Source organism: Dermacentor silvarum, chromosome 6, assembly GCF_013339745.2.
Source record: "Dermacentor silvarum isolate Dsil-2018 chromosome 6, BIME_Dsil_1.4, whole genome shotgun sequence".
NCBI classification, from domain to species: Eukaryota; Metazoa; Arthropoda; class Arachnida; order Ixodida; family Ixodidae; genus Dermacentor; species Dermacentor silvarum.
Genome location: NC_051159.1, coordinates 169,442,959 through 169,461,707, shown reverse-complemented (window position 1 = coordinate 169,461,707; position 18,749 = coordinate 169,442,959). Strand labels below are relative to the sequence as shown.

At 45.4% G+C, this 18,749-nt stretch overlaps 2 protein-coding genes across 4 annotated transcripts in view; both read left to right on the top strand.

The window, feature by feature from the left end:
- The window catches only part of LOC119456382 (acetylcholinesterase-like), a 228,478-nt gene extending 224,905 nt beyond the window's left edge, over positions 1-3,573 (top strand). For both annotated transcript variants that reach the window (XM_037718104.2, XM_049669801.1), the window contains one exon: positions 3,429-3,573. In XM_037718104.2, coding sequence (XP_037574032.1) covers positions 3,429-3,491 — 63 coding nt within the window. In that variant the 3' untranslated portion in view covers positions 3,492-3,573. The remainder of the gene's footprint in view (positions 1-3,428) is intronic.
- Positions 3,574-3,973: 400 nt separating this feature from the next.
- Positions 3,974-18,432, top strand: LOC119456380 (acetylcholinesterase-like). Of its 2 annotated transcripts, none has more exons than XM_049669802.1 (3): positions 3,974-4,282; positions 15,972-17,471; positions 18,049-18,432. In XM_049669802.1, the coding sequence occupies exon 2, from the start codon at positions 15,975-15,977 to the stop codon at positions 17,055-17,057; it is 1,083 nt and encodes a 360-aa protein (XP_049525759.1). In that variant the 5' UTR covers positions 3,974-4,282; positions 15,972-15,974; the 3' UTR covers positions 17,058-17,471; positions 18,049-18,432. The 2 variants fall into 2 exon arrangements, with proteins under 2 accessions (XP_049525759.1, XP_037574031.1); XM_037718103.2 differs by lacking the exon at positions 3,974-4,282 and adding an exon at positions 13,571-14,073.
- The last annotated feature ends 317 nt before the right edge of the window (positions 18,433-18,749 follow it).

The window sequence follows — 18,749 nt, the reverse complement described above, 5'->3', positions numbered from 1 at the left end:
TCTGCATAAGAAAACAAATCATTCCTGCACAATACTTGAACATACAAGTCGGCTCAGATGTATCTCTAAAGCACACCAACCTGTTAAAAGAATGGCGCAAACTATTCAACGCATTGTTTTGTTTAGCTAACTTTCATTGATTCAGCCCTTCGGTATGTGCCACACTGGGTGTGTGCCCGTTCTTGGGAAATCCTGCAGATAGGATTTGGGCCACTGTGACAATCCTTAAATGTTGCTTGGTATCCGTCGTACTTTTCTGTGCACACACCTGTCATCGCCATGGCTTCCTCGACAAGCGTCATGCATCGCCTTCGTTCTCGCGTCTTCGCTGCGTAGGCGTGTCACACTGTGTCTCCGCGTGGCTTGGTGTTTTAATTTCGGCATAGCTTGTAAATAATGAAAGGCATAGACACGAAGAATAAAGATGTGACGTGGATAAACATAGACATTGCATGAGACTACACGCGGTATGCATTGGATGAAATTAAACTAAATTGTACGCATCACGGTTAGATGTAAAGCATTCAATTATCCGCGCTTTACTAACGCATTGCTTCACATAGATTCCACCATGTGCGTTGGATAACTTTTTTTTCTTTGCTTCTTTTAGGATGCCGTTAGAAATTTATATAAAATGCGGTGGGAGAAGTGCAAAATAGTTAGCAACATGCTCGCATTTGAATGGAAGAAAATACAAAAGATTCAATGTAAGTTGTTGCTCAAAATTTTGGATTTGTCCTGCAATTTTGAGAGCGTGCTAGTGTCGATAAACTTCTAAACGAGAAATATGTTCTCCTTCCCAATATAACAGAGAATATGACGATTTTTAAAGGAGAGCGTGTTTCTAAGACTGAAACAAAAGTATTTTTCACCTCAAAGAACTCGTGCGCTGTAGGTGCAACTGCAGGTCAGTTATCCATGGTGTTACGAGGAGTCGAACACAACTCAATGGCATAACAACGACAGTATTTATTCACGAATAACTAATACCGGTTAAGAAGTGTGCCAGGCACGGATAAAAAAATCTCTCCATTATTATCGACTGGATGTTTGCAAGAAATATCCGAGGTTGATAATGATAAGGCGCAAGCGTTAATAGGCAATACCTCAGGGGCCTGCAGTTTTCAGGTGACATTGCTCTCTTCAGCGACGCTGGAGATATAAAACATCATATGGGCCAGAAACCGCATAGTGTAAGGATATCTCTGTAGAATAATATGGAGGAAACTAAATTCAGTGGTGCCACAAAAGAAGTAGCCTTTGTGATTAGTAGCCATGGTCTTGAAGCAGTCAAGTTGAAACGGAGACACACAGGACCAGCATCATGAAAAGGAAATCACCAAAGAATTTGTACGAATTAGTTTGAACGCTATGGTGGGCATTCAGAAGTAGTAACGGTGGCTTACCGATATCCTTAAGAAGAAAAGGTTTTGATCCCTGCATTATGCTAGTGCTAACTAATGTGGCCAAAACGTGTAGGATGACGAAGAAACTTGAGAGGAAATTAAGCACCGTGCAACTAGCGATGAAAAAGCAAAATGATGGTTGCAACGTTTGAAGAGAGGAAGACGACAGTGTGAACGGCAGTATATTCTTACATTAAATTGTGTGGGTGAACATTCTCAAACTACACATTGAATTATGAGGAACGCCGTAGTGCGGGACTCCGCATTAATGTTTACTACCTGTGTAGTAAAGAATAATGCGAATTAACGCGAATCCGAAGCACGCTGCACGAGTCATTTTGCATCCCGCCCCCACCAAAGTGAGGCCACAGTGGCAAGGAATCGGACCCGGGGCCTCAGCATCACAACGACATAGCCACTAAGCCACCGTCGCGAGTGCCGGTATATTCTAGTCGAGATTAATGCAAAGAAATGGAGTTGGGTAGGTCACGTGCGTGAGTGAAAAAACTCTATTGGAGGTCCAGCGAGGACGCAAACTCGTCGCGCACCCGGCTAGTCCCACGTCGGCACCGGCAGGTCTAGCCCACCGGCCCGGTCGCGGGCATGCCGGACAGCTAGGATTTGCTTGTCTAGAGCGGGGCTACGCAGAAGCGAGTCCCACTCCTCTTTGATGAACCTGGGGTATCTCGACCCGCACTCCCAGAGCATGTGTGCTAGAACGGAGGTCTATCAGGGCGGGCAGGCGTCGTCGCGATATACGTCGGGGTAAACTTCGTGTACAACGGCCAGATACGGATATGTGCCGGTCTGTAAAAGTCCAAGAGAAACGGCTTGCGCCCAATTCAACTTGGGGTGAGGTAAACCATACAACCGGTAGCGTATTAACAGAATGGGTGCTTGCCAAGAAAAATGCCGTCGAGAGCGGCAGAGGATTAGATCAATTGATTAGATCGTGAAATTAACAGACACAGGATCCATAAAGTCGGGCGACAGAAGGAAGCGGCCATCGATCTACGGTGCATATAAACTGGGTGATGACGGTGATGATAATAATGAATGTCAACATTGCTACGGGTTGTGTTTTGCTCGCTGCTCGGTTTTTTAGCGAATGCAAATATACAGATGTTGTAACGGTAAGCAGTTGTGCACGGAGCCTTCCAACAGGTTTAATGCAAAAGCTAAGCAATGTATTAAGTCGCTAAGTGCTTGTCTAGCTAAGCTGAAAAAAAACTTAATTTTTTTGTATACACACAGTATCAGTGTCTATTTCAGCGCACTGGCTAATTGTCACGATTACATTTTTAATTCGCCCCTAAGTTACGCACATGAGTGAGCCACAAGTTAAAATAATAAACTATGAAAGCTCCATCACAATGTCCACACATTGCAATGGTCTCAGTTTTACTCTTCATTGCCTTACACGCGTAAACAAATAATATACTTGACATACGTGGGCTATTTCAGGCACATTATCAGATCGCTACAACGTTATGTACTGGAACTATATAAAAGTGTGACTGAACTGTTCGTTTCATGCATTTAAAGAATTTTACGTAAACAGTCGTGCGAGGCAAGGCATTATTACTATTTATTTATGCTATCTTCGTTAGGCCGTCTTCATCATTCATGTATTCATTTATGTCATCTTAAACTTGTATAAGCAAGCCGTATGTGTCGAAGAGGTTAAAATGCATTAATACAATTCACTTTGCGCCTAGCCGGCAATAAACATCCTTCTGCTAGAGGCTTCTTGTGTAGCAGACAAGGAAGTATTCGGGTTCTTCCGTTGCGACTATGAACAAGTATAATTTCGGAGTCGCTTAATGGAGAAACGCCTTGACGAAAAGAAGTGGAGCAAGCCTAATTATAATTACAATGCTTATTCATGCGTTCCTCGAACAATTGTTTCAATCCGTCGTAATAGGCCATCTTTATCGTGAAGGCCTCTCTGTAGTGATTCTTTTTTTTTTGTAACTGTTATGTCTGCAAATTTATTTTCTTACAACTCTTGTTTACTTGCAGCAAAGCAGACGGTCCTGCAAGAAGCGAGTAGCTGCGGGCCTGGACACGATGACGTACTGCTGACGGCAGTGCTGACCTACATTTATATGATCTCTTTTTACTTCAAGTGCGATAATAAACTCCTGAGGCTGGTCCTCCATCAGCGCAACTGTACCGATGTTTCTTTACTGGCACGACGTACAAGCATTCAAACATAAACGATGTATCGCCACCGGAATCTAAGCGGCTCCCTGAAGGACTACCTGAGCGCGCCTGTTTCTGATAACGTGATAACGAACTTGGCTTAAAATCGATGAATGAGCGTAGAAGACCGAAGCACGTGTGAACAATGTTCGCGCATTTCAGTGGCGGACCCTTCGTAACCTCGCCAGCACTTATCAGCTTACAGCCGATTTCTCATTAGAGGGAAAAAACCCCAAAGTTCGCTAAAGACGGCAAAGGGTGGTTCCCCTTTCTTGTTCTCCTCGCCGAAGTTCTTAACGCCTCGTATGGCGAGCAAATTGCTCGAAGGACACGGGTGCGTCATTGAGACACGATAGCCACGCAGCGGTGCGCCTGTAGCAGTAACGAGAATCGCTAACCAGACCTGCTTGCTGCAGTATCGCACGCATGGCAAACGTGTCTCTATGTGCCTTTTGGCCCCGAAGAAAGAGCTCTGTGCAAATGAGCTGAACTGCTGCCTGGCAACACTAACGGGCCCAAGTATGGCACCTTCTGAGAGCTTCTGTGTTCAGCTTCGTCTCATCAGATGTCGTTGAAGTCGGATGTCCCCAGAAATCTTCCGGCACTGCTCCAAGACATATTAGTGGTCGAAACACCGGTGACTGGACGGCGCTGTTGGCACTGACGAAACGGTAAGTAAAGCCCTTCTTGGTCATCTGTCTGTATGAACTTCACGTAAGGTCTGTTGGAAAATCGCACCCTTAACTATAGCGAATGGAGTGTGCTGCTAGCACTGCTGTCATGCGATGGTAGCCTTTCACCTGTATTCACGCCATAAAACATCACAAGGGGGAACCATTTATATTTCATCACCGGACCTCAGTGCACTGAGCGAGATCAAAGGTTGCTAGATTGAGGCGCCGGAGAATACATCTGTATTATTTAGCGCATCGACGATGCCAACCGCGTCATCATTCGCTGTCACCTTCACCCATTAAGATGGCGAACAATCGGTAAAGACAGGACCAGCGAGCCTGAGGGCGACAGAGGGAGCTGCAGGTAAGGTCAAGGCAATAGATTGTATCGCATACGCGCAGACTCTGCGCTTTCTCAACAAATTCACCTCTTTCTCTCTCTCTCTCTCTCTCACACACACACACACATACTGCATAATATTCCCTAAGATTTATGTAAGTTATGCACAATGATGAGGATGTGCAGCATCTTCTGTTAGAATGTCCGTGACACGACACACACAGACAACGTTTAGCACGTGATTTAGGGACATTAGACCACAGGCCCTTCAGCCTCAGGAAGATCTTAGGTCCTTGGCCAACATATTCGTTGCAAAGACGAGCGTTAATGGCCCTCCAAAGATTTCTAGAAGCGAGTAATATTCGCGGAAACTATTGAAAAGAGTGTTTATCTGTGATAAACACACTCTATGATTTTTTATCTGAATTTGGTCAATTCAACACCTGGGTTCATGTACCTTCATTTGAATCGAATCCATGCTATCTTATGTGCCTTGATTTTAGTACAGTTACGTGACCGGACTTTACTTTAGTGTTTACTTTAGTGCACTTATGTGACTGAACTTTATGTGCCGTTTTTCTGAGTTGACTCAGGTTTAGTGTGGCATTAGTGTACTTATGTGACTGGATTTTGTGTTTACCTTAATGCGCCTTTGTGACTGAACTTTGTGCTGTGTTTCTGAGTTGACTTTCAGTATTAGTGTGGTATTAGCGTACTTATGTGACGGGGACTTTGTGTTATTGAGATTTGGAGTCGACATTTAATTTTAATGCTTGTAGGTTAATTTTTTTCCGTTTCATATCTCTATGTGAAAAGGAGTAGCCGGCGCCAATTAAAGGCGTCAACATCTCCTAAATACCATATGAAAAAATTCCCTAAGATTACATAGCTTGGTGAACTCGTCCATAAGTCGACAGCCTCACACCCAGACTGACCTGTGAGTCTGAATGAGGACGACTGAGTACTGTTTTGAGTGTGACTCTGGGCGAGTCAATGTAAGTCCGAGTAAGCGTGAGCTTGAATCAGTAAAGGTGAGCTCATGTAGAGCTGAGCCAATATCTCAGTCACAATGAATATCAATTTGTGTGTGACTGGCTAAAATCTGGGTGTGCAAAAATCACATATGAGTCTGTGTGTTTTTTCAGCCCGCACAGTTTTATTCTAAGATGACGCCATGTGATCTCGAGTGAGTTTGACTGTTTATTCACAAGTGGCGTCCACTGAAAACGGAAAGCATGAGTAAAGGCACGCGACTATGCACTGAAGTCCATAAAACAAATTTCAGCAATATAAGACTTCAGGATACACAATAAATCTTGTAGGCCTATTTTTATGAAATATGGACTCTAGCAAATTTCTGCAGACACGCCATCGCATGGGCGCATTCCTATTCCTACTACCGATGCGGTCTCTTCAATTTAGCGTTTTTAACCAATCTACCAACCCAAACGTCTGCAGTGATATATATTTGTGCTCTCCTTAATCTAAATGATTATGTTACGGAGATGTTATATGCAGAATCGCACTTAAAATGGCGGCAGAAAAGCGACGCCCAGAGCAGTCCTCACGCCACGTTCCCATTTCTGGAGTAGCTGCAACATACCGTATCGCGATGTGCCGCAAACCACTTGACGCAATCAGTCTATTTTTTTTTTCTTGGGAGGGGGGGGGGGGGGGGGGTGTAGTTTGCCAACGCGCACTGCCAAAATAATTTTTTCGACGGTATTATTTCCAAACAAACCTGCTCCGCATCCTGCTAACCCACTGCCTTTATCTGACAATTTTCTCCTTAATTCCGGGTTCTCAGACACACTGTTCTGAATTTGAAGAGTACTCTTTGAACTAGCATAAAGCTTCCCCATTTGATTTCATTCTTTTCTATTCAACGCAGTCGCATAGTTCGCTTTTAAAGCGAATGACTTCCTTCGGCTCTTTAGGCTGTTTTCATGGTTGGTCGATGGTCGGACTTCGGCAAGGAAAACATTCGTTTACTTGCTCTTTCTTTCTTTCTCTCTTTTTTCTTTCTTCCTTTCTTACATTTTTTTCTTTCGTTCGTTCGTTCGTTCGTTCGTTCTATCGGCTTACATTCACAATTATCATCAATGTTTTCTGCGCAATTCTTCATCATTGCGCCTGCCCTGTATACTGTCCCAGCCTCTCAAACTGTAAGTTTAACCCATGTTTCTCTGCTGCTATTTGGCATGTTAACGTAGGGTTTTTTTTAGTATTCCAGTCCCTTTCTCCCCTTTGAGTCAGCGTTTTCCTATTGGAAGTGACCAAATAACTTTGCCGCCCATCTACGCTCGTTCATACTGCTCAGTCATTATTCCACGCAAATTTTGCTCTGAGCCTCCCACACTTCGAAGGACACCCAGCCCGCGTCTCTTTCTACTGTTTCGTTTCAAGTTTTTTTTTTTTCTTCCGCGCCCTTCCAATAGTACTTCCAGCAGCTCTTAGATTAATCTCTAGTTCCGACACTCCAGACTGAGGGCGCCATCTCGGTTCAGTTGGCCGAACTGCCAGCTTTGAAAAGCGTCTGGAACTTCACACTCGCTGGCAATGAGCGCACTCCATACTTCTTGGAGTCCAGGTATTTGCGTCGCATAGTTATCAGGCGTGCACACTTAGGCAATTTCGCCAGTATTTGTCGATGAAGTGTACAGTGATCTTCCCACTGAAACACACGCAGACAAAAACATCCACGCGCTCGGAGCGTTCTAGGTGTGTTTTACGAACGGCACATACTTTATTCAATTGTCCCGAGAGAACAGTTCAAAATTGGTAAAAAGTGGGTAGGCGAAGGTCAAGGCAATATGCTCAATCAGCATGCGAAGTTCAATGTGGGTTGTTAAATTATAAAAACGTCACAGTTTCGCCCTAAGGGTGAAGCAATGAATGCGATAGCAACACAGCAATGTCTACGAAGTAAGGTGAGCGGCTTTGGTAGCAATATGAATTGTAGTAAACATGAGCTGACTAAGTAAGCAGGTGTGCTGCGGCGTAAGTAGACCGACATGAAGAGAGACTCGATGACCATGAGAAGGCGCGTGTGAAACGATGGTGTTGATGAGAAGCGCTTCCCGTGGGCAGCGCGTGCGAAGGGACACACCTGTAGCGCTGCACTGCCGATCAGGGCAGCATTACATGTGTAGCGTACGTTGGAAAATGTGGCCTGACTATTACTAACTGAATGAACAAGCGTGGTGTGAGCGCGCACAAACAAACATGAATAGATCACACTGAATGACTGCAGACAACGACTGTCAAAACGCTGGCAGCAAGCCCATACGCTGCAGCGGGCGAAGGTACGTGCGGTCTATCGCTTCAACAGAAACTGCGCGGCGAATGCACAGTGCATAAAGGTCAGAGCCGTGTGGAGATAAGAGACGGTGCGGTCGAGCGACGAGCGCGGTTGTTGGCAGAGTAGAAGTGCGCCCCCCCCCCCCCCGCTCCCTCCGGCGCTGGCTTCCCGCTTCCTTGCTTGCGCGTGGGAGAGATAAGAGACTGTGCGGGCGAGCGACGAGCGCGGTTGTTGGCAGAGTAGAAGTGCCCCCCCCCCCCCCCGCTCCCTCCGGCGCTGGCTTTCCGCTTCCTTGCTTGCGCGTGGGAGATTGAGTGCGTTCGCTCTCCGTGATAGCGCGCGTCCCCGCACGCTTCCGCTCGGGCATACGGCGCGCGGCGAAGATTTTATCTATACGGAACCTCACGGCGACGGCGACGGCAACGGCGACGGCGACGCCGACGGCAGAAATCCGGTTGAAGTGTCCATATAATTGCTATCGCAATAAAATTACTTCAGCAAGAGCTTGAGAGCGTGAGTCGGCTTTTATTCGCTGCTTTTAAATGCCCTAGGATTATTGTGCATGACACCAAGTTCACATTCAGCAGAAATGGCGGTTACATTAGGTTGAAATGCGAAAAAAGTTTAACGTTCCTTGCCTAATTACAATCACTGGAATTAAGTGTTGAATACTCATTTTCCGCAGATTTTCATTCGTTTCAGGAGGCGAGATAGATTTGTCCGATGATCTCGTGGAACTAGACGAGGAATTTCTTTTGTATTTCGCGAAAATAGGGCGGAAAATGTTTAGGCAATGTTGAGAGTATGAGGGTTAATGGCCGCATTTCTAGTAAATTACTTGTACAGGTGCTCCGAAGCCCTATGTTTTACAAACAGTGCAAAATTTATCTCGCTGTCATAGTAGATGTATCACAGCCACCGAGACAAAATGTGTTGAAAAGAAAAGGAACATTATAGCGAAATGCCCATGCGGGGTTAAATATGCGCTGAGAAGTTACAGATTAAAAAAAATAATTTCACCAAATATTCAAATGCGTTATAGGTAGGGTCCTTCGTCACCGTATTTTACTTCTTTTTTTATATTTGGGGAGTAAAAATAGAAATCGTGATTTTTCTGTCTGGCAGCCCAAAGTACGCGATTTTTCTGGCGACTTCTGACGACACGCACATGCAAAGGCTGTTTCTTGATCGCCGAATGTATTTAAAGACGCGAAATTTCTAAGCGGCCCATGTAAGGGAAAAGAGAGCTGTTCGCGAGTAATGAGATGAACTTAGTTATGCAAATACTCGTTGGCAGGCATTATTTATCGGTCATTTCACGGCAACTGTACCAACCAATCACCAGCTCAAACGCCACCAAGACTTTCTCATAAGGCACGAAATTACGCACCATAATAGGCGTTGCCTAAAACTGTGTTCCATGTAAATAATCAACTTGTTTTTTGTGAAGACTGAGACACTGAAACATTGTCAAGAAGAACCAACTCGCCCATATCAAGGTATTGTTGAAGACAAGCCTTAGACCTAAAATTGAATTCACAGATTATTAGGCACTTCTTAAGTTTTTTATAACCCGTTATAAATGACGAAAGGGGTCCCAATTCTTTTTATAAGAACATTTTCATATAAAACAATAAGTTTGAAGCTAAATATTTCGACAGAATTACCTGTCTGGTTGGGAAAATTGATTAAAACTTAGAGATTGATTCCAACCAAATAACACCGCCACCTCCGAAGAATACCCCCTGAAGAAGGAGCCGAATTGGTTCCGAAACGTCGGGCTAGTAAATTGCCTTATTTGGTTGGAGTCAATCTCTAAGTCTTAAAACAATAAGTGTACATCTGCTATGTGCCCAGGAGCTGAACCTTAATAAAAAAATGGACGCGGGCGTTCATATATACTATAGGGAGCTTGCACTGCTCCTAAGTTGTTTTATTCACATTTGCGAGCAGCGTCAGTCAAGCAGAACCCGAACTCCATAGTCGCTGACTGTTGTCGGCCTGCTTGGCGTCTTCAAGTGCATCGACACATGTGTGCTTGGTGTATGATACCTGCAATAAAAGGTTAAGGTCGTGAAAGGTGTAATTAACAAAAATATTCGTCACGATAAGATAAAAAATTTTATGAGCCAAAACAATGTTGCTTGAACATGCCCTGTTGAGTGACGTTAGGCTTTGAGGGGCGACGCGTTCCGTCATCTTTATGTACGCTAAACGTAGGACGTCATATAAACAAATGAACGAAAAAATTAGTTTAGTTGCTTTGTCATTGTGCCTAAGAAATGAGACGAAATTAAGTGTTGTTCTGTTCATTCGTTCTGAGCATGGCACGTAACTCAATAGGTGACGCCGAATATGGCGCGAAACGAGAGAACTCGGAAACCGCTGTGTTCTAGAAAGGTATCGTATGAAATAAGTTTTTGGCCACAGTACCAAGTCATCGTCCTGTATTAAAAAGAAAAGCAAACAACTCTTTTTTTTTTTTTTTTTTAGTATTTGTGGGCGGTTTTTATGCTCTAGTGCTGCGCTATGAAAGACATCAGCGCCATCTGTTTTTACCTTCCTAAAGCTTGATAAATTGTTTTCGGCTTTCATATGTACACAAAAATGTGTTTTATTGTTCAGCGAACATAATTTTCCAAGTGAACTTTCACTTTCTTTTTTTTGTGAATATTTACTGCCCTCATGTCCCCTGTTGCTCTCGCTGGACATTTTCTTTGACGCTGGATATTGCTCTCGCTGGATATTTCTTTGACGCTATACAACGTGCGGTACAACTGCATATCTTGCTTTTCAGCACTACAGTTCTATCGAATACACCAAATAGGAAAGTTTTGGAGAATAAATCCAGCAAAAAGACAGTGTTCACTTGGTGATGTTACTGTGTAGGGATTAAGAGTGAGTGTACTTGATATTCGAGCACAAATGGAATCAAACTTTATTTTAACATCACGCTATAGTAGAGAGAATCAGTAAATAAATAAAGAAGCAATAGGTATATAAGACCCAGCGTTACTATCAACTATCTTGCTCTCTTAATGCACCATAGTAGCCATAGGGTTCCCCTCCCCGCTTTTAGTTTTGCTTGTGTGGCAGGCTGAGCGCGGCGGGCTAACTCATGCCCCTAGCACGCGATTCCCGGCGTTGAAACGCCTGTAGTGTCGCAGCTTCACGCTAATTGTCGTCATTTACCTGTCTGGAAACATTAAATACTACTTTTGCAATAATCCCGATGAGCGTTAACTACTAATGCAGCTACAACAAATCTTAAATTCTGGCGGTGACAAGCAAGAAAGCTAGTTGTTTTGTCAGTGCCACCTGCTCAGCAGCCTCAACTTATTCCTTACCTATTGAACTTGTTCATTTCATTTCATTTCATTTACTTTACTTTACTTTCGGGGCCGTTAAGGCGTTAAGGAAAGGAGTTGATAAAATTTATCAAAATCTAAAAAAATTAGTAGCCCTTCACCTGTCGAGGAAATTTGGTAATGCGAAGCTTGTGTGTTTATTAGGTGTTCCTCCGAACGAATTGCACTGACGAGTACTACGTTCTGATCTAACTACAACCGGTCACACGCACTGCAGCTGGCTCTGAAGCTCCGGTTGAGAAAATCGCGTTGAAACCTGGCCGTCGCACCGGGGAAGTTGGCGATAGCGTTGCCGAGTTGTGCACCACCGTTGTCGGGTTTTTGGAGAGCAAGACGACGCTGACGTTTGATCTCAACATCGCGCTCCCTCAACTCGGGGTCGGCGGCTCTTCGCTGACGTTTCGCCTGGACTTCGGAAGCCCTCACGCTAGAATCGGCACGTCGACGACGAGCCCTTTCCCGAGCGCGTTCATTCTGGATAGATTTCCATGAAATTGCTTGAAAATTAAATCTCTTCGTTACGTAAGACAACGAATGGCTCATACCCCCTTAAGCAATGGCTCATATCCCATAAACGCGGCCTCCCCATTACGACGACAGAAGTGAAATTCTACGCTGGTATGATTAGCGGCAATGCAGCCAGCTGTGGAAGCAAACGACGACGAAGAACGCGGGTGCAGCGGCACGCTCGAGCGCGTGCCGAGCACCTGTGCATCTCTGAGAGCAGCTAGTTTTTTCAGCGTTACATCGCCGGCGCAGGCTAGCGCATACAAGTTTAACTTGTAAATATCATAGATTCATAACAGTCGGTTAAATATTGTAGTTCAAGACATATTATTTCATTAACCTAAATATTCTGCATAGAAACCAACATAACAGATTCATCACGACTAAGTAACCAGTGAAATATTCGAAATGAAACCTATATATTCATGGAATCTTTTTCCTGGGTAGTTACTTAGTAGAGGACGTACACAGAGGACGTGCATCTGACATTATACATATTCCCTGACGCAGGCCGGACCACGGCCGACATGACAACGTCAAAAATATAAATGTCTTCGTACGGGCGTCCTCATTTATATATATATATATATATATATATATATATATATATATAGAGAGAGAGAGAGAGAGAGAGAGAGGGCTGACATGATTGAAAAGTCAAAGTGACTTGCCTTTGTACATATTACCTCTTCTCACAGTCTCCCCGGGCATCCGAAGAACAAATACATCTCGCTCGACTTGAAAATAAAATCAAAGCCCCTTTCTTAAAGAAAGATGGTTGAACGCGAAGCTTTCTCCCATGCAAACCGAATCAAAGTCCAAAGCCTACCACCATGCAACGAACCCAAGAAATGCTGAGCGACCCGATGCGATGCATATGTGATTTGATTGCTTGTTTAGGATTGTATTTTTTCAACGTTGAAGTTGAATGAAGACACATCTCGTTAAGTTGCATCGCCTTTATTTTAGATCATGTAGCCGTTGATTACACGCACACACTCACACTTTCACGGACGACTCTATACTTGCGCAGTATTGCCTCGCGATCGCTGTTGTAGACGGTCAGAGGCTCTGCCGTTGCCGATACACGGGATCAGCCTTGCGGGCACGATCGCGCTCGCGCTTACGTTCGCGTACGGCAGCCTCTTCTGCCGTGCGCTGCACCCGCGGCCTACCCATGGTGACGGCCTGGAATGCATTGCGTGACGCGCGTAATGCAATGCAGATATATACAGTGCGCCTGGACAGCGTGGCGTTGCAGTTCCCATTGTTCTTATCGGTACAACTGCGAATGTAAACTATAGTGTTCTACGATACGTATGTCGTGCGCCGTTGTTCTATCGTGTGCGCAGATGCGCAGATGGTTCCATTGGGTAAGTTGGCTTTCCAGCAATGCGTTTTCGGCGCTCACGGACAAACCAGTGAGACATAGAAAGCTTCGCTTTAATAGATTGCACTCGCTTTTCGGTGGCAGGAAAGCAGGCGCAGTTGCAAAGCCACAATTGTCGTGTGGGGAATAGAACGTCTGCCGCCCCTTCACGCGCAATGCATTATCCAAAAGAACCGGTTGCTAATAGAGGGTGTTTTAAGTTAAAAACGAGAAATTCCTGCTTTATCTCTAGCCTTCGCGTTTACCGCTGGAGAATACAGAGACGTAGAGTGGCTCTGATTGTTTCCTTGTTTGTGGTCTACAGAGTCAGGACTAATGAATGTATCGATGAGAGCTTCCGATGTCTTCCAGAAATGCGCCGTCTCGCAGCCTTGCCTGGCCTTGCCTCATCGCTCTTCAAGGTGCAAGTTAGCCGACGTGAGAGAAGGCAACGCCGCTTCTCCGGCTCTAAGAATAGAATGACTTGTTCGACCGCCAAACAGCCGCCGCTTCACGTCCGGCTTTGTAAGCAACATTACCGCGAGGCACAACTATTTAGTCGATAACGCATCGTCTGGTGTTGGAATCAAGCCGTAAAGTCGATGGCTCTTTGTTCTTTTTAAATTTTTTGGTTGATAAATCGTTGTGTTGAAGGAAGTCGTTACAGGAAAACTCGCCTTTAATAAGACGGCTCACGCAAATCTAGGGAGGGTCGAACAGCGTGGCACGCTGGGCCGTGCCAGTCTTCATCCACGCTTCGAGTGGTGTGACCACAGCACTAAGGCGTCTGGTGGGGAGAAGTCATTGGGCTTCTCACGTGTTAACGTGTTTGAGTGCAACTAGAATGGTCCACATCTCGTCCGCATGGTATTAACTATGGCCTCCTCGGCACGCAATTTTCAGGTGAGCTTGCTAATACATATTAACGACAGGACTGAGTCGTCCTATTGTGCTATAGTTGCGATACGCTTTTTCAAGGTGCGCCGTTTGCTAACAGCTCATAACCGCGTTGATAAGTCGGTATCACGGAGAAATCTTTTAGGGAAGAGTAACGACAATACCACAATAATTTAGTGGACACTTTTGTAATAGACATACACTAATTCCAAATGTTATAAAAAATGCGCACACTATGACGCTCGCTTCTCACTTCAAACTTCGCTCACAAAAATTCACTCTTTGCCACTCGGATACTGAAACAGTGCTCTGGAAGCACTGCCGACATTGTTGTTGTCAATGCCGTCGTGACGTAGAGCAGTTGGCTGTGATGACCTGCTCAGGCGTCAAATCCGTCGTCACGCGTTTGTACCGCAACTGGCGGTAGATTGCCGAGACATGATCTTCGGAAGAACAATTGCGGCAATCTACATACAGCGAAGCTTTGTGTAAATGCATAAAGAGTGCTGAAAGCTGTGTTAGTTCCTGTGTTAATTCAATGTATATCAGAGCTGATACCGTAGGCGCTCGCCGAAACCACATGATCCAAGTTACAAGCTGTGCAAACGCATTCCCTTCGCATCTGCTCGTGTGCGCGCGCATGTGCATCTCGTGCACCCGTGCTACGGAAGGCTGGTGTGATGGGGAACCAAGGGTCGGTTGGTTCGGTCCCACCATCCGGCATGTACTTCGTTCTTTTAAGCATGAGCTATTTGGCGAGACAGAAGCAGCACCCAGCATCCACGGCCAGGAAAGTTCGGGACGGTTCGCAAGGAAAGCTTCGCTTTGAAATATAAGAGGCGTGCACAAGTGGTCAACCCGTTGACGTAAAGAAAAACAACCGGGCGGAAGCATCACGTGAGCAATTTGTTTGGGCACTCTTCGTTCACCAAGTTTCGGTATCAAAGCAGGAAAAGATGAATTTTCATCGACGAATATCTTAACGGATAACACTTTTAAAACCGCATAAATTATTATTGCTTCCTGCGGCCGTCCTCCTCTACTTACATTGGAACGTTGGCACTAAAACCAGTAATTAAAGAGGTAAATAATCAATCTTAGTTATTTAATGAATGGACTACGACGGCTACTCGGCCATCCAGTTCCCGCCGTGTTCAAAGTACGAATATTGAAAAATCATCATAGCATCGATAAAATGCGATTTTGAGAAAATCGCTTTGATTAAAATAGACTCCCCGGTATATTGTAAATACCTAAATAGGCAACTAAGTCTTAAACGATGCGCTTGTCCTTTATCGTAAAAAAAGAAGAAAGAAAGAAATACACGGGGAAGGAACCTACAATGCTAGCGGTTACTTCATGGTTCCGGCCACACCGCGCGGCAAGTTATTTATGCACATGGCATTATTTCCGTTTCGTTGTCGCTTGTGCAGTTTGTGCTCTTTTACCAAGGCCACCAGCGTGTATTGGCACCAGCGTCTATATTTTGCTTCTTTCTGGTGACAAACACGTATATATTGAGCTTATTGAGATTGTGAGCGAATTTAACGGGCTATTCGCTTGCCCAGGAAATACACTGAATTCCTGACATGTTAGGGTGTCTAAACAGAATAATATTCAGTTGTATGAGCATTTCGAAGACGAAGCGAGCGGTGTTTGCCGCAGTAGAGCATAGTCGATTTTCCTGAGCCTCTGATTCGGCTTCTATGCACCGTAGCTTCTATCGAGGTTATGGTGCAATTTCATGGCATGGTCAGACTATTGAAAACAGGGTATCGCCAGCAGCTTGTCAGCTTTCGCGCTACAAAACATGTGGCCATGATATGCAGAAAAGCAATTGCTGCTGAAACGTTCAGCAATGCCAGCTCTCAACCTTTCACACATTTCTAATATTTTCATTGCAGAAAATGCGGTCGGCAGCGTGGCCACTCGTCTTCCTGGCTTTGTCGGGCGTCAGCTGCCAGGGAGACTCGGACTTGACAGTCTCAACAAGCACAGGACGTCTGAGAGGTGTACTTGTCCCTACAACAGCCGGACCTGTACGTGCGTTCCTGGGAGTTCCTTTTGCTGAGCCACCAATAGGCTCCGCCCGTTTCAAGAAGCCGCAGCAGAAAAAGCCCTGGAATGGAGTATTCGATGCCACTGCATTTCCGCCAATGTGCCCACAGCTACCTATACGATTCAATAACTACTACTTGGTCAAGAACAGCGATCGCATTTCGGAGGACTGTCTTTTCATTAACGTGTTTGCTCCTATCAACCGTGAACGATCACTGAAGCCCGTTGTGGTTTATATTCACGGAGGCTTCTTTTCATACGGTGGAATCTCGATGAAGCTTCATGACGCCTCAGAACTATCGGCGAGAGAAGAGCTTGTTGTCGTTACCATCGCGTACAGGCTTGGTGCGTTTGGATTTCTGAGCGTTGGCACCGAAGATGCACCAGGTAACATGGGCCTTCATGACCAGATTCTCGCACTACGCTGGATAAAAAGCAACGCCAATGCTTTTGGCGGAGATCCGGACCGCGTTACAATCGTTGGTCAGAGCGCAGGCGCTTTCTCTGTTGGCATTCACTTGATATCTCCCAAAAGCAAAGGCCTCTTCAGGCGCGCGATTATGCAAAGCGGAAGCCCCTTCACGAGCACGCTCGTGAACCGAAAGGAGGACGCAGCCTACTGGAGCGGGCGAGCTGGCGAGAGTTCTGAACTGCCCTCCGCCAATGATGATGATGCAAGGTGGCGGTGCGGATGCAATGCTCAAGTGTCTGCGCTCCAAGGACGTTGCTTCCATCTTGAACGCGACGGCAAGCTTCACCATCGAAGGTCTAGACGGCTTCTTCCCGGTGATAGGCGACGACGTTATACCCGTGAAGCCCGGAGTTGCTTTGAGAAGTGGGAACCTGAACGCTCGCGAGCTACTGGCCGGCATATCGGAAGCCGAGGGGGACGGACTCATTCACTTTATGGCAAAAAAATTCTACAACACTAACGACGCCGATGAAGTCAGGAAAGACTCCATGATTTTCGTTGCGAGAGGGACAATGATAACGCTCTTGGGGTTCGATTCCAAGCGAGCCATAGACCGCTACTTTAGTGACTCGCAAGTACAAGGCGGAACCAACGCACTCCACGCTGCGGCAGACCTCATCGGCGACAGCCAGCTCGGATGCCCGACGGTGGGGTTTGCCAAGAGATTCGTAAACCCCGACACGAGAGTGTTCATGTACAAGTTTTCACAACAACCATCTAGGGTGAACTGGCCGAAGTGGGTTCGCCCGACGCATACGGATGAAATCGCGTTCGCGTTAGGATCGATATTCAAGCTGGATCCAGAGATCTCGCTGGACGATGTCAGAGCTGCCGAAAACTTTATGCACATCGTTTCAACCTTCAGCCGCACAGGGTGAGTCGCGCATTTTCCACATTAATATTCGTACGCTTACAAAACAATGAAGGTTGCCATAGGTGTAGGGTGTGTAAAGGTCAACAGCCCTGAGAGAGAACACTGTCCAGGTGAGGGACGTCTGGTGTTGTTTATGCGAGGGTATACACGTGGCATGGTGTACTGAGCCTGGCGTGCTCACGATTCCATGCATGTATTGGTGCTGGCGATGGCCCTCAGTCCACTGACGAGGTCAACGGAAGCTTTGGTAGAGCCGTTGTACAGGCTTAGACAGTGCGGTACTTGGTACTTGGAAAATAGCATTTTCTGTATTGTCCACAAATCGGTCTTGACCGACCTTCTCCTTGCATTTTTCTCTTCATTCGATGCCGAATTGCTATCCGTAACTTCTCAGGTCAGCCTGATATCCTCTTTTTGTTCCATTCAACCTCTATCTTTTTTACTCTTTTTAATACGCCAGACTATATACTGTCTGCGTACTATACAGCAGAATATAGATGAAACGTTAAATACACCACATCACACAACCTGTATCACATACTGATGAAAATGTATTTTGTTCTTCTGTGTGTTGCAGAGTTCCACGGGTCAAGGACAGAACTTCGTGGCCGAAATTTGATCAGCAGCAACGATACATGAACATCCAAAAGCAAGGAAATTTTCCCGGAAAGAATTTGCTTTATTCTACGTGTGATATGTGGGAAGCAGTTCGTCCTTATGAATAGGCTGGTGTAGCATGCACGTCCTCTCGTAAGGTAATTAAATCCCCAAAGAAAGAAATGTAATAAAGTGCATTCATATATAAACGTAGGTGCAAACTTATAATTCCTGCGTCACTTTAATGCAATATGCATTCAATGGCTCCTCATGAACTCGGGCACAGCGTCTCTTTTATCCCTGCCCTCTGGTGCCGTAAAATAATGCACCAAATGTAAAACAATTGTCTGTTTATAAAATATATTCTCTGGATATGAGAGGTTGCAATATGATTCTAAATTGGGAAAACACAAAATTACAAAGTGAGGAAAACATTAGAGCACAATGATTTTTTAGAGAGATGCACTGGATTCGAATCCACGATACAGAATGTAATTGTTAGAAAGTAGCCACATTGGTCTTAAACTGAGGCAATGGGACCATTTTTTTTTTTTTTTTTAGATTGCTGAGATGGTTTTTTCGGCGGGGCTGTTTAAGCCAGCCGTAAGTTCTGCCGCGAGCCGCAAAACATCGCTGAGCGATGAGTCACCTAGGTTGTCTAGCAACCACCTCGCGGAGTGG